Source organism: Elephantulus edwardii, unplaced genomic scaffold (genome assembly GCF_000299155.1).
Source record: "Elephantulus edwardii isolate Elephantulus edwardi_28Jun2011 unplaced genomic scaffold, EleEdw1.0 scaffold00051, whole genome shotgun sequence".
NCBI classification, from domain to species: Eukaryota; Metazoa; Chordata; class Mammalia; order Macroscelidea; family Macroscelididae; genus Elephantulus; species Elephantulus edwardii.
The window spans coordinates 17,395,627-17,409,287 of record NW_006399801.1 but is presented as its reverse complement, the minus strand read 5'-3'; the positions used below and the strand labels follow the sequence as shown (position 1 = coordinate 17,409,287).

At 37.0% G+C, this 13,661-nt stretch overlaps 1 protein-coding gene across 1 annotated transcript; it reads right to left on the bottom strand.

The window, feature by feature from the left end:
• Positions 1-3,538: 3,538 nt before the first annotated feature.
• Positions 3,539-3,949, bottom strand: LOC102861592 (keratin-associated protein 6-2-like). The gene has a single exon (XM_006886805.1). It carries the CDS (start codon positions 3,947-3,949, stop codon positions 3,539-3,541), a length of 411 nt encoding a protein of 136 aa, XP_006886867.1.
• Between the last annotated feature and the right edge of the window lie 9,712 nt (positions 3,950-13,661).

The following is a 13,661-nucleotide window of genomic DNA, read 5'->3' as shown; positions in this document are numbered from 1 at the left end:
AACAAATCTGATAATTGCCCTATCCTGTTTTATCCTCCCTATTTCTGATATGCTCAAGCCCATTGTTACAGTCAGTTTCAATTTGTTTTTGTTGAGAGTCTTCCTCTCTTTCACTGACCCTGTATCTTTCTCAAGATGGATTTAATTAAAACCATTAAATCCAAAGAGTACCTTTCAAGTCATTGAATCTTGTTCTTTCCAAACTAGAAATAATACATCCTTATAATACCCCAAACAATAAATGTAATTGTCCTCTTTGCATTTTTTCTGCACTACAAGTATCTTTTATCAAATGTCAAGTCATCTCTCACAAATTTAAAAGACTAATGGCTTATGTCTCTGTGTCTGTTTGGTTTGTGTGGGTTTTTTTTTTAATTCTTTAATTATAGTTTTTCATCTATAACTGATTTTTCCCTCTATAGCAATTATCTTTTAATTTATCTTAATTTTTTTCTATTTCCTTTAAATATTTGCCAACTAGAATGTAAAACCTCTAAGAGTAAAAAACATTTTTATATGTGGTTTTGATTTGAGGGCTTTTTAGCTACTCTTTTCTCTAGGTCAGAATATTTTTAAAACTTATCTGCTGCTTATGTAAATTCATTCAAATTTCTAAAAAGAGGTAAATGAACAAATTTTCAATTGTATCATATTTATATGACAAGACACATATCTCTTGGAAGTTATTTCTCTAAGTTTTTACTTCTCATACTTACCAACAAATCCTAACTATACTCACTCAATAACAATAGATTCACTTTAATTCCATTTTTTTCTTTAAGTGTGCTGTCCATATTCTTTCTCTTTGTGATTTTTGTTACAGTCTCCTGGAAAGGTTAATTCCTCTTACATTACACAAAGGAAAAACCTGTAGGGGCCCGAAGATGTAGGATATCTGAAATAGGTATCATTGCTTATGATAAAGGTTTAAGAATGTATGACCCAGTTATTCCACTACTTGGAGAATATGAGAACTGAGGCAGAAACTGAGATTTGTATACCAATGTTCATAGCAGCATTATTCACCATCACAAGAACATGGAAACAGCCCAATTGTCCAACCACAAATGAATGGATTGAGAAATTATGGTACATTCACACAATGGAATACTGTGCAGCACACAGGAGCAATGCTTTGTAAATTATTATCTACCTTGGGAGGGACTGGAGAGCATTATGTTGCGTGAAATAACTCAGTCCCACAAGGATAAATATTGTGTAAATCCATTATTGTAGAATGAGCTAATAATCCAGGAGGAGCGGGAGAGGCTGGAAGCAGAGGGATGTAGACATGCATGGGTAGAGGGATATCAATCACTGGGTTGTACAATTTGATGGGTGGGGGTGGTGAGTGAAATTAAAAGAATTTGTTTGAATTTGGTTTTGGCTCCATTGTGAAGTGGTTATTATTGTCAAGTGTCATTGAGTTCACTACAACTCGTAACAACCCTCATAAAGAACAACCTAACTAAAACTTGCCCTATCTTGTTCCTTTATAATGTTCTCCCTCATGCCCATGGTTGTAGTCACTTTATACAGAGTTACTGTACCAAAAAGAATTGCCTGATGCAGAAATATTTCGTGAAACAACATATAATGAAGAGGTAATGGTGATTAAGGAGGAAGTTCAAGCTGCTCTGAAGGACTTGGCAAAAAAACAAGGTCGCAGGAATTGACAGCATTTCAATTGATGTATTTCAACAAACAGATGATGCCATGTATGAGCTCACTAGGACATGCCAAGAAATCTGGAGGACAACTTCCTAGCCAACTGACAGGAAGAGATAATATTTACTCCTATCCCAACAAAAAGTGATCCAACAGAGTGTGGAAATTATCAAACAACATCACTAATATCACACACAAGCAAAATACTGTGGAAGATTATGAAAAGATGACTGGAACAGTACATTAATAGCTACCAGCAATACTCTCTGGGTTTAGAAGAAACTGTGGCATGAGAGGCATTATTGCCAATGTTAAATTCATCTTGGTGAAACCAGAGAGTACCAGAAGAATGTCTATCTGTATTTCATTGATGATGTATTGATTGTGTTCATGTCAAACCTATCCTTGAACCATGAAGCAGTCCTCAGAACAGAGCAAGGAAGAATTACATGGTTCAAAATTAGGAAAGGAGTGTGTCAGGGATGTGTCCTGTCTCCATATCTTCTCAATCTATGCACAGAACTTACCATTTGAGAGGCAGGACTTTCTGAGAAGGAGTGTGGCATCAGGATTGGAGGAAGACTCATCCACAACCTACGTTATACAGATGATAAAACCTTGTTTGTGAAAACTTAAAAGGTCCTGAAATATTTGCTTCAGAAGGTCAAGGGCTGTAGTCTTCAATATGGATTGAAGTTCAACATCAAGAAGACAGATTCTCATTACTGAGCCAACTGACAGCAGCACCACGATAGGTGAAGAGGTTGTTAATATTGGCTTGCTCACCTCCACAGTCAACACTCTTGGCAACAGCAATCATGAAATCAAAAGACTAGTTGTATTGGGTAAATATGTTGTTAGGAAACTATCCAGAGTGCTGAGGAGCAATGAGGTCAGTCTAGAGTCTAAGGGAAGTCTGATCTAGGCCATGGTCTTTGGAATGATATGTCATGTTTCCAAGATATACAATAACTAAGTATGACAAAATAAGAATTGATGTATTTGAGTTATGGTGCTTGAAAACAGTATTGAACATATCATGGTCCACCAGGAGAACAAATGGGTATGTCTTGGAGAGGTTGAAACCAAGATTCTCCTTGAAGACAAGGATTTTGAAGCACATGACCAGGAGACACCAGTCCTTAGAAAAGAATACCATGTTTGGAAAAAATGGAGGGACAGTGCAAGAGAGGAAGATTGTGAATGAAATGACTTGACATGATAACTGGGACAGTGGGATTAGGTTTATTGGAGTCAGTGAGACTAGCTCAGGTTAGAGAAGGGTTCAGATCTGTTGTACATATGGTCTCTATGAGTCACAGGCTACTCGACAGCACATAACAATAACAACAACAGCTACCTTTCCCACAATGATGTATTTTTCCAAGAATTGATCCTTCTTGACAACATGCCCAAAATATGTCAGATGAAGTTTCTCCTTTCTTATTGTTAAAGAGCACTCTGGTTATACTTCTTTCAAGACAGATTTGTTTGTTCTTTTGGCGGTTCATGAATTGCCAATAGTTGCCAACATAATTCAAGAAAAAAGTCATTCACAACAATTACACAGACAATTGTTGAAAACAAAGAATAATTTTTATTGAGAATCTTCCCCAACTCTAGAGGAAAGAAATACATTCATAACAGAAAATTACAGACTGAAAGAGTAAAAATTATCATTTGGAAAATGGATGCTATCATAGAGTTTCCTAATACAATAAAATTATTCTAAGAAACAGACATGCAGAGGTAAATGTGTTTGTAAAACGCATGTTTTCTTGAATGTATATATCTTGATATAGAGCTGCTTTAATCATAATTATTTTTATAGTGTTAGTTCAGAGGCAAATGGTGCTTTGAGAGTGATGTTCTAACAGCAAGAATAGCATCTTCTGTAGCAAAATGGCCGGTAGCCACAGAAGCCATAGCAGGAACCATATCCACAGCCATAGCCAGAACCATAACCAGAGCCATAACCACAGCCATAGCCAGCGCCACAGCCAGAGCCATAGCCACAGCCATAGCCAGAACCATAGCCACAGCCACAGCCAGAACCATAGCCACAGCCATAGCCAGAGCCATAACCAGAGCCATAACCACAGCCATAGCCAGCGCCACAGCCAGAGCCATAGCCACAGCCATAGCCTGAACCATAGCCACAGCCATAGCCTGAACCATAGCCACAGCCATAGCCTGAACCGTAGCCACAGCCATAACCTGAACCAGAGCCACAGCCATAGGCAGAGCCACAGCCACAGCCACTGTAATAGTTGTAACACATGATGTTCAGGGACAAAGTTTCAGTTGAGGTGTAATAGGAAGTTTCTGAAGTCTGAATATCATCTGATGTTCCAGGACCTTTATATACTATCAGTCCAGAGTGGATACAATGACACAGACTGTCACCTCATTACTGCAGCAATTTTCATTTTTCAAAAACTTATCATTATAAAAGCAACAGTATATCTCTGTGGTTATTTTCAAGATTTGTCTATAGCCAATCTAGACAGTTTTAACGAGAATAGCCATAACTTATAAGTGTAACAAATATATCCTGTGGAATGTAAATTAAACCTAATTTATATTTCCCCCCCTCTCCTCAGGGGAAGGGAAGAGTCACGGGCATTACCTCTTCTGTATTTCAGATTTCAGGCACACACATTGGATACTAGGAGATGGCCCAAAATCTCATATCTCAGTATCAAGAAGGAAGTCTCTAGTCCAGAAGATAAATAGCAAGACATAAAATCAGACACTCTCAGGTTATAGCTGCCAGAAGGTAGATGGGGGTCTATGTACAACAGTCACTGCGGTGGTAGCAGAAATATAAGATATGTGATATCAAGAAGATCTGAAATGATACAAAAGAGGGATCTGATGCAATGTACCAAAACTAAAAGCAATGTGGATGCTTGATGTTGCTTTTCTATTTTATGTTTTTGTTTGTTTTTTTTTTTATTTCCCAGTGCACTCTAATCTACTTTTTGTAAGAGTTCCTAAAGTGGGATTATTTAATACTGCAATTTCACTTTGAAACAATCTACCTGCTTCCTTATCAAATTTCTCCTGCTCATGTTTCAAGAAAGGAGTTTGAGGATCACATGACAGAATTTTGTATAACTAATGCTTTATTCACTGCAAATATTTTATAATACATAAAAAAAACACAAGCAGAGTCTAAACATGTAGAAACATAGAAACCAAATTGACTACATCTGTGGATAGAGACAGTAAGGAAACTCCCTGACATCAGACAGAATAAGATCAGGCAAGGAACATGTCTGCAATTGTTCTTATGCAGATTCAAGTTGAAAATAATGAAAATTAAAATAAGATCCATCAGAGCTAAAATAAAACTTTACTGTTCTCCATGTGACTGTAGAGATTAAATAAAAAAAAAGATTTGAACACTAATGAGCACAGATCAAAAGAATTGTAGGAGAATGTTAAGAACACCATAAATAAAGGAAGAAAGATACAGATCTTTTCCTGGACATTTTTTGTTGTTTCCCATCGTATCTGAATTGACCATAGCAGATCCTTCAGCAGGTTTTCAGAGGCAGAAAATCACAGGAGAAAATGTCCAATGCTTCACCCAGGAATAGCTGGTGGACTCAGTCCCCTTGAATTTGAGACTGCAGAACAGCTTCTTACCACTAGGCCAACAGAACTTCCTAGACATAGTTGTTATGTGCCATCGAGTCACTTGCGACTCATAGTGACCCTATGTACAACAGCCCTAAACCGTGCTCTATCCTGTGCCAATCGCACTGCCTCTGACACACCCATCCGATTACCACAGTCACTGAATCAGTCCATCTCATAAAGAGTCTTTTCCTCTTGTGCTGACCCTCCACTCTCCCAAGCATGATGTCCTTCTCCCTCCTTGCAACATGCCCAAAATATGTCAGACCAAGCCCAGCTTGGTTTAACCCTCTCCAGGATGAATCTGTTTGTTATCTTGGCAGTCCAGGGTACATTCAATACCCTTCTCCAGCACCACAGCTCAAAGGCATCAATTCTCCTTCTGACCTCCCTAGTCATTGTCCAACTCTCTGATGCATAACAAGTGATTGCAAAGACCGTGGCCTATATCAGGGGTACCTTTGTTTCCAGAGAGAAACCGTTGTTCTTGAGTACTTTAGAGAGGTCCCTAACCGCAGACTTTCCCATCGCAATACGTTTTTTGATTTCCTGGCTACTGGTGCCAAGAGTGTTCACCATGGAACCGAGCAAACGGAAGCTGTGAGTAATCTCAATCTCTTCACCATCCATCCTGATGCTACCGATTGGTCCAGTAGTGAAAATCTTTGTCTTTCTGACATTGAGCCTCAGTCCATACTGAAGGCTGCAATCCTTGACCCTCTGCAGTAAGTGCATGAGGTCCTCCTCAGTTTCAGGGAGCAGGGTTGTATCATCTGCATAATGCAGTTTGTTAGTAGATCTTCCACAAAGCCTGACGCCACAATTCTCACAGAGCCCAGCCTCTCAGATAATCTGCTCTGCATACAGGTTGAAAAGGTATGGAGACAGGACACATCCCTGGCGTACACCCTTTCCAATTTTGAACCATGAAGTGTGACCCTGCTCTGTTCTGACAACTTCCTCTTGGTCCAAGTATAGGTTTTGCATTAGCACGATTAAATGTTCTGGGATTCCCATTCTTCTCAGAGTCAGCCACAGTTTATAAAGATCCACACAGTCAAAGGCCTTTGCATAATCAATGAAACACAGATAGACATTCTTCTGGTATTCTCTGCTTTCAGCTAAGATCCATCTAACATCAGCTACAATATCCCTAGTACCACGACCCCTTCTAAACCCAGCCTGGACTTCTGTCAATTTTCTGCTGATGTGCTGTTCCAGTTGTTTTTGGATAATCTTTAGTAGAATCTAGATTGCATGTGAAATCATTGATCTTGTTCTGTAGTCTCCACACTCCATTGGGTCACCCTTATTTGGAATGGGAACAAAGATAGATCTCTTCCAGTCAGTCGGCCAAGTGGTTGTTCTCAAGATTTCTTGACACAACATGATGAGCACATCCTGGACAGCATCTGTTAGCTGAAATACGTCAATTGGTATACCATCTATTCCTGGGGACTTATTTCTTACTATTTCCTTCAAAGCAGCTTCAACTTCTTGCTTCATCACCATAGACATAGAACTAATTAAAAAATAGAAAATACGATCTTTTCTTCAAAAGAAGCAAAAAGAGGACTTGAAAGCCTAGTTCAAAAAAGGAAAAGTAATATCTTGTTATGAAATGAGCTAAGATCTGGAGTTAGGAAACCAAAAGACCAAATTCAGCATTTCACAATCTCGAAGAAAAAGTCAAGCCTCAAAGTCTAATACTGAACATTTCTGTGGGAACCAGAGACTGTAAAAACGGCATAGGACTGAGTAGGGCTTCATTCTGTAACAGATGGTGCAATTGTGGGTCAGAGACTACTTGATAGCACCTAACAACTGTGACAACGCCCCCAAAATCCTTGACCTCTCAGCTTGAGCTATACATTGTACATTGTGAGTTACTAAACAGTCCCAATGTGCACAAGGCATTATTCACTTCAATAAACTCCTCTGCACAACTCTAAGGTGATACTGAACATATGTTGTTGTTTATTGCCGTCAAGTCAACAAAGACTCATAGCGACCCTATGAACAAAAGAGATAAAGCCTTTTGATAACTATCATTTCTCAAAGTTCATAGTTTTCAGAGGCATGTTGTTTAGGACTTGGATGCCATTACTGCTTCCAAACTGTCTTAAATAGGGAGCTACACCAAACACTGCGCACGATGGGTAACTTTTATGTCAATTAACACCCCAGTGGCACAAGATTCAGCATAACAGAAACCCCTGGTTACCTCAGTACATATTGACGGAAGAATGCTGTACCACTTAGAAGGATGTTTCTTCAAAATATAATAAAAATAACAACTTTTAAATATGAAACTCTCCCTAAGATCTTGTTAACTGTAAACATGAAGCTTAGAAAACAATCAATATAGTATGTTGTTTTTGTTGTTGTTGTGTGCCATTGAGTTGCCTACTACCTCTAATGAGTTCTGAAACCTTTCTCTGTCCTGGACCAGTCTCACTAATTCCAACACACCAACCCCCATTGCTGCAGATACTGTATCAATACATCTACCTACTACTATCATATAATTTCATTATCTATTCTTTCAGTCAATTTTTAATTATCTAAAGCCAGTAACTATTTATTTTTAAGAATACAATGAACTAAGCAGACATTAACTGTTCAATGAAATCTTGTAAAAACGAATAATTTTCATTTACAGTAAATTATATAAAAATATAATAATTATTAATTCTCTCTCTCTCTCTCTTTTTCTCACCTCTTTCTCTCTCGTTGTTGTTGTCATGTATCATCGAATCAGATCCAACTGGCACAAGAGGAGATCCGACTGGCACACAAGGAGATTGCCCCCCCTTCTTTAGCAGAGCATTCCGTGGATTCTAACCGCACACATTTGGGATTGCAGTGTAACTTAATAGTAAATTTTACAAATACAGTGGAAAGTTAGAAATATTTATTTACCATTATGCATATGTTACAACTTACACCAAGTGAGGATTAGTAGTTTGCTCAAGAGTGTTGAATTACTTCACCTGTTATGATAAAGTAAAAGTTAGGGCCCATTGCATTAAATATTTTTTAAAGCATTTCAAATGCAAAATATTCTCTTCATATGACTAAATTATCCATATCTTGCAACATCTACTTTCCACTATCCTTATAAATCTTCTCATCTGGATCATTTCTTCATTGTTAGGGTGGGTCTAATGGCACAGTCCACAGCGAGTTGTCCTGCTAAGACAAGAGCTACATGTCTCTACAGTTCGAGTTCACCAGAAGTGTCACGGGAGAAAGATGAGCAGTTTCCTCCTGTGTGATTTTCATCTGCAGAAATCCAAGGAAGGCCACGATGAGTCAGAAATGGCTTTACTAAATTTTCATTTGTGTAGTTTTGTTGTGAACTTCACTCACCTACTACCATCAAGTTGATTTTAAGTTATAATAGCAGTCTATTAAGGTTCTGGTACTGTAAATCTTTACAGGAAGACTGTCAGTCTTTCTTTCACACCACAGTCAGTGGATACCAATCTTCTGTAAGCAGCATAACATGCTATTCACTACACCATCAGGACTTATTGCAACCTTCACAACCCTAAACACCAAGCAGACAACTCTACCTACTTCTCAAATCTGTTCCATAACTCTCTTTAAACACCTGGTTGTACTATTATAGCTATTTTTTTGTGATATACCTATTGAGTAGTGCAATTTTCTAAGTACCCTGCAAGTTAAAATTGCCATGCTAGCATATAAAAACATGAAGCTCAGCCTTCAAAATATGTCATACTCTAATCTATATAGTAAAAATATCTGTAACCAAAAATTCCCATTTATGATTAAATCCCTATGGTTTATCTTCTAATTATGAATGTTCCATAATTGCAATATATTTTTTACTAAATTCTGTATAGTTCCATCCTTCAAATCTTGTGGTGCTTTCTACATTTCGTGTTATATTTGCCTTTTCCTGAAAGTAGGTTTAGCTGATGGAAACAATATCCATGGATGCATTTGCTGTTTTTCTTATGCACAAAACCGGAACTGTACAACTTTAAAATAATTGAGTAAAAGTAATTAAGGATTGTTTATGATTGTTAGTAACAAATTAATGGGCTTCGGTAGAGTTGTTGTAGTATACCATCAAGTTGGAACCAACCCACAGTTGACCCTCCAGTGGGTTTTCAGGGCCAGTAAATCCCATTGGAGGAGATTGCTTATCTTTCTCCCACAGAGTAACTAGTGGGTTTGGATTTGGAATTTCAGCACAGTTTCTTATCACTAAGCCACCAGAGATCCCTTTTAATAGGGTATTATATAAAATTGAGTAAAGTCTTCACAACTAAGCATTATACTGTGGCATATTGAATGTATTAAGGCCAACCCAGAGAACAAACACACCTGAATTGGAAGCAGTGTAACCAGAATGTTCTTTTAGAAGGTGGATTGCAAGGCTTTACCTCATATATCTTGGGAATATTAATAGGAGGAGCTACCATATTGAATAAGTTCAGTGAAAGAGAAGAACACCCAATGAGAAGGATTGACACAGCAACTGCAACAGTACGTTCAAATAGCAAAGATTGGAAGGATACTCCAGACCCAAGGAGCATTTCATTATGTTGTAATAGAGTCTCTATGATTTGTTACTGATTTCAAGACATTTAACAACACCAAAAAGAGGCAGGATATAAAACTCTGGATAAATAACATTGTTCTAGATTTCAAAGATAAGTTCCATGCTCTAGAAACTCTCTAGGAATACTGAATCACTCTTTCTAATGGGCTATTCCTACTGCTACCATTACATGTTCTATGAGAGAATAATGCCTGTTCAGTTTCTGAATGTTCTTACCCTTTGACTTTTCAATTTACCACAACCAATTCTAGTGTAATCACACATGGTCATCACCTAGAAAACCTGTGATAGCCAAGTAACCAGTACTTTTTTAAATGCTAAAAGAAATTCACCAAGTAGTTAATATAAGGGATGACAAAAGTAGTGTTAAAAATATTACTCTATTAAATAAACTACTCTATTAAAAGTGAACTCTAGTGGCCTAGTGTTAAGAAACTGTGCTGCAATCCCAAAGGCACATGGTTCAAATCCACTAATTACTCTGGGAGAAAAAGAGGGGTAACCTCCTTCTATGGGATTGCTTGTCTCTGAAAACCCACTGAAAGGTCAGTGATGGGTCGATTCCATCTCAATGGTATACAACAATAACTCTATTAAAGCCCATTAATGCAAAGCCCAATGCATTGACAAGCTATAAAAGTTTCTTGCTGTCACAGTATGTTACATTTCAGACTTTAGCATATGTAAAATGCATGTATGAAACATCTGGAGAATAAGCACGTATTTTTGACATAAGGAAATAGAGATCATTGATTAAAATTCTAGGCTTGTCAAAATAGTATCATTATTATTATTAATAACATATTAAGCTTGGTTGTATGAAATTGATATTTCTGTATGCTGAAATGGTTAAGCATCAACAATTTTATAATCTAATAACAAATAAAATTAGAAAAAATTATTATCATTTCTCACAATGGGAGATATTCACATTCTTTATTGCACTTGGTATGATGGTTTTGTGGTGAGGAATTAAACTGTAAACCCAAAGGCATGCAGTTTGACTCTTTCCACTGCTTTGCTTTTATAAGATGGACGATCTCCACAGTGCAATTTACTATCTCTGAAATCCCACTGGGAGCTAACTGTAAGTTGGTTCCAATACAACATTAAACAACAACAATAATTAAGAATAATCTTTAGCGAGGACTGTTTTGTCACTTTATGATTGTATGCACTGAAATTCAGAGAAGCTCAATCATGTGCCGATTGTCACACAACTAATTACTGATGAACTTGACGCTAGAACTCAAGTACTATGACTCTAAAGGCTAAGCTCTTAACTACTAGCTATAAAAGTCTGTTTTTAGAAGTGTTAGCATTTAGATAACATTGAGGTAATGGTAACTTGCAGGAGGAGAATACTAATGAATACAAAATTTCTTTCATTATATTGTAAAAACATAATTTTTTTAATAGGGTTTAAAAATTTTGGGTATAGATAAATTTTTTAGCCTCTCCTCACTGATTTCTATGGTTTTTGTTTTGTTTTTTCATTCTTTCTTCTTTGGAGAAACTTTTATTTTCAACCTGTGACAAACAGATGACATAATTTTGCTTTCTGAAAATTAAGAAGAATTGAAGCACTTATTAATGAAACTCAAAGACTACAAATTTCAATATGGATTACATCTCTACAATTCTTAGACATGATGTAACAAGCAGCATATTAAGAAGAGAAAGCTGTCATGACAAGAATTTCACTTACTAGTATGTAGAATCAACATTTGTGGTAGTAAAAAGAAAATGATATATTTCAATGGAGAAATTTTCTGCAAAAGACTTTTTTAAGGTATTGATCATATGAAACACAATGTGAATGAAGAATAGTGTGAAACACAATGTGAATGAAGAATAGTGTGAAACACTATGTATACAAACATTGCAAGAAAACCAATATAAAATAAAATTTAAAGGGAAAAAAAACCTACTCCAAAAAATATCCATTAAAATTGGTCATTTTCTAAAAAGGTAAAAGACAAAATAGAAGAAAAACACCCAACACCAATGATGTCACTTTGAAGCCTGACCCATTCCATAGTATTTTCAATTGCCTAAAACACTCTGGTGACTCAGTAGGGAAATCTGCTGACCTAGTAGTTAATGAGATATCCTGGAAACCTAAGGACAAGCAATTCAAATCTAACAGCTGCTATGCAAGAGAAAGATGGCCGATCTACTCTTATGCGAATTACAGGTTCTGAAAATCCAGTGGAGAATCAGCTATGAGTCTTTTCTGATTTAATGGAAACAAGTTGAGTTGTTGAGTGATACACATAGAAATATGGGAAAATGAATAAGGAAGATTAAAGAACAATTGCTGTGTTTGAATGATAATATTGGTAAGAATAGAGAAGAGTAATATTTTATTTTGCTTACTTTAGACATTTTGCTTCTTCAGACAAGAAGGGGCAGAGTCTGGAGAAGGATCTTATGCTTGGTAAAATAGTAGGTCAGGAAAAGAGTGGAAGGCTCTCAATGAAATTATTTGACATGCTGCCTGCAACAATGAGCTCAAACAAACAAAAAAATATGAGAAAGGCATAGACTCAGAAATGTAATTTTTGCTTTATTGTATATGGGTCATTATAAACTGGAACAGACTACAGAGCACCTTATAGCAATAAATGATATATGTTCTTTTTCAGAATGCCTTCAATTACAAGCAACATGATGAAGCCATGAATTAGATTTTCAGAGAGCTATAATTTCCAAAGTTTATATCTGCTGTTTATAAGCCTAATCTCAGGGTTACTGTGTGTACGTAAGCCGTCAGATCCTCCAAATGCTCACTGAGTTAAAGACTTCCCTGTTCTTAAAATAAAACAATTCTTCATTAGTTTGCCAGTGTTAGACCCTGTGCATAGAAAAAGCTAGCACTAACTTGAAGTAAATATCTTTTCAGCATCTCTGAGTTCCGGGTACGTCAGATTTAATCACACAGAAAGCCTGGGTAGCTTATATGTTAAAATGCATTATAATATTTTCTCCAATTCAAAAAAGTGTCCTCTAAGTCTCTGAATCTCATTTATTTACAACTTAAAAATATAAGTTGGAATTGTTTATTGTACCATATTATACTCTTCTTGTTGTTGTTGTTATGTGCCATCGAATCATTTGCAACTCATAGCGACCCTATGTACAAGAGCCCTAAACGCCTTTCTATCCTGTGCCAACCTCGCTGTCTCAAACACACTCATTCCCACCACTCCACTCACAGAATCGATCCATTTCATCGATGTCTTCCTCTCCTTCGTCGCCCTTCCACTCTCTCAAACATGATGTCCCTCTCCAAGGACCAGTCCCCCCTTGCATCATGCCTAAAGTATGTCAGACGAAGCTTCAGAATCCTTAACTCCAAGGAGCATTCTGGCTTCACCCTCTGCAGGACAAACCTGTTTGTTTTCCTAGCAGTCCATGTATATTCAGTACACTTCTCCAGCACCACAGCTCAAAGGCATCAATTCTCTTTCTAGAATACCTTATAATATGTTGCTAAGATTGGCTAGTAACTGCACCAATGGGCTCAAGTGTGTCAGAGATGGTGAGAATGACAGGATAGGACAGAGTTTAGAGATTAGATGTTCATGGGGTCACTATCAGTTTGGACTCAACTAGATGGCATCCAACAACAACTTATTTTACTCAAAAGTTACTGAACTTTATCTTTCCATATTGTGCTTCTTAGAGCTATTTCTAACTTTTCCTGAAACTGGTGAGGATTTTTTTCAGGTTTTTAAAAATAATAATA

Bases quoted from the DNA above. Each gene is read 5' to 3' on its own strand.
- LOC102861592 (XM_006886805.1), bottom strand. From the start codon at position 3,949: ATGTGTTACAACTATTACAGTGGCTGTGGCTGTGGCTCTGCCTATGGC.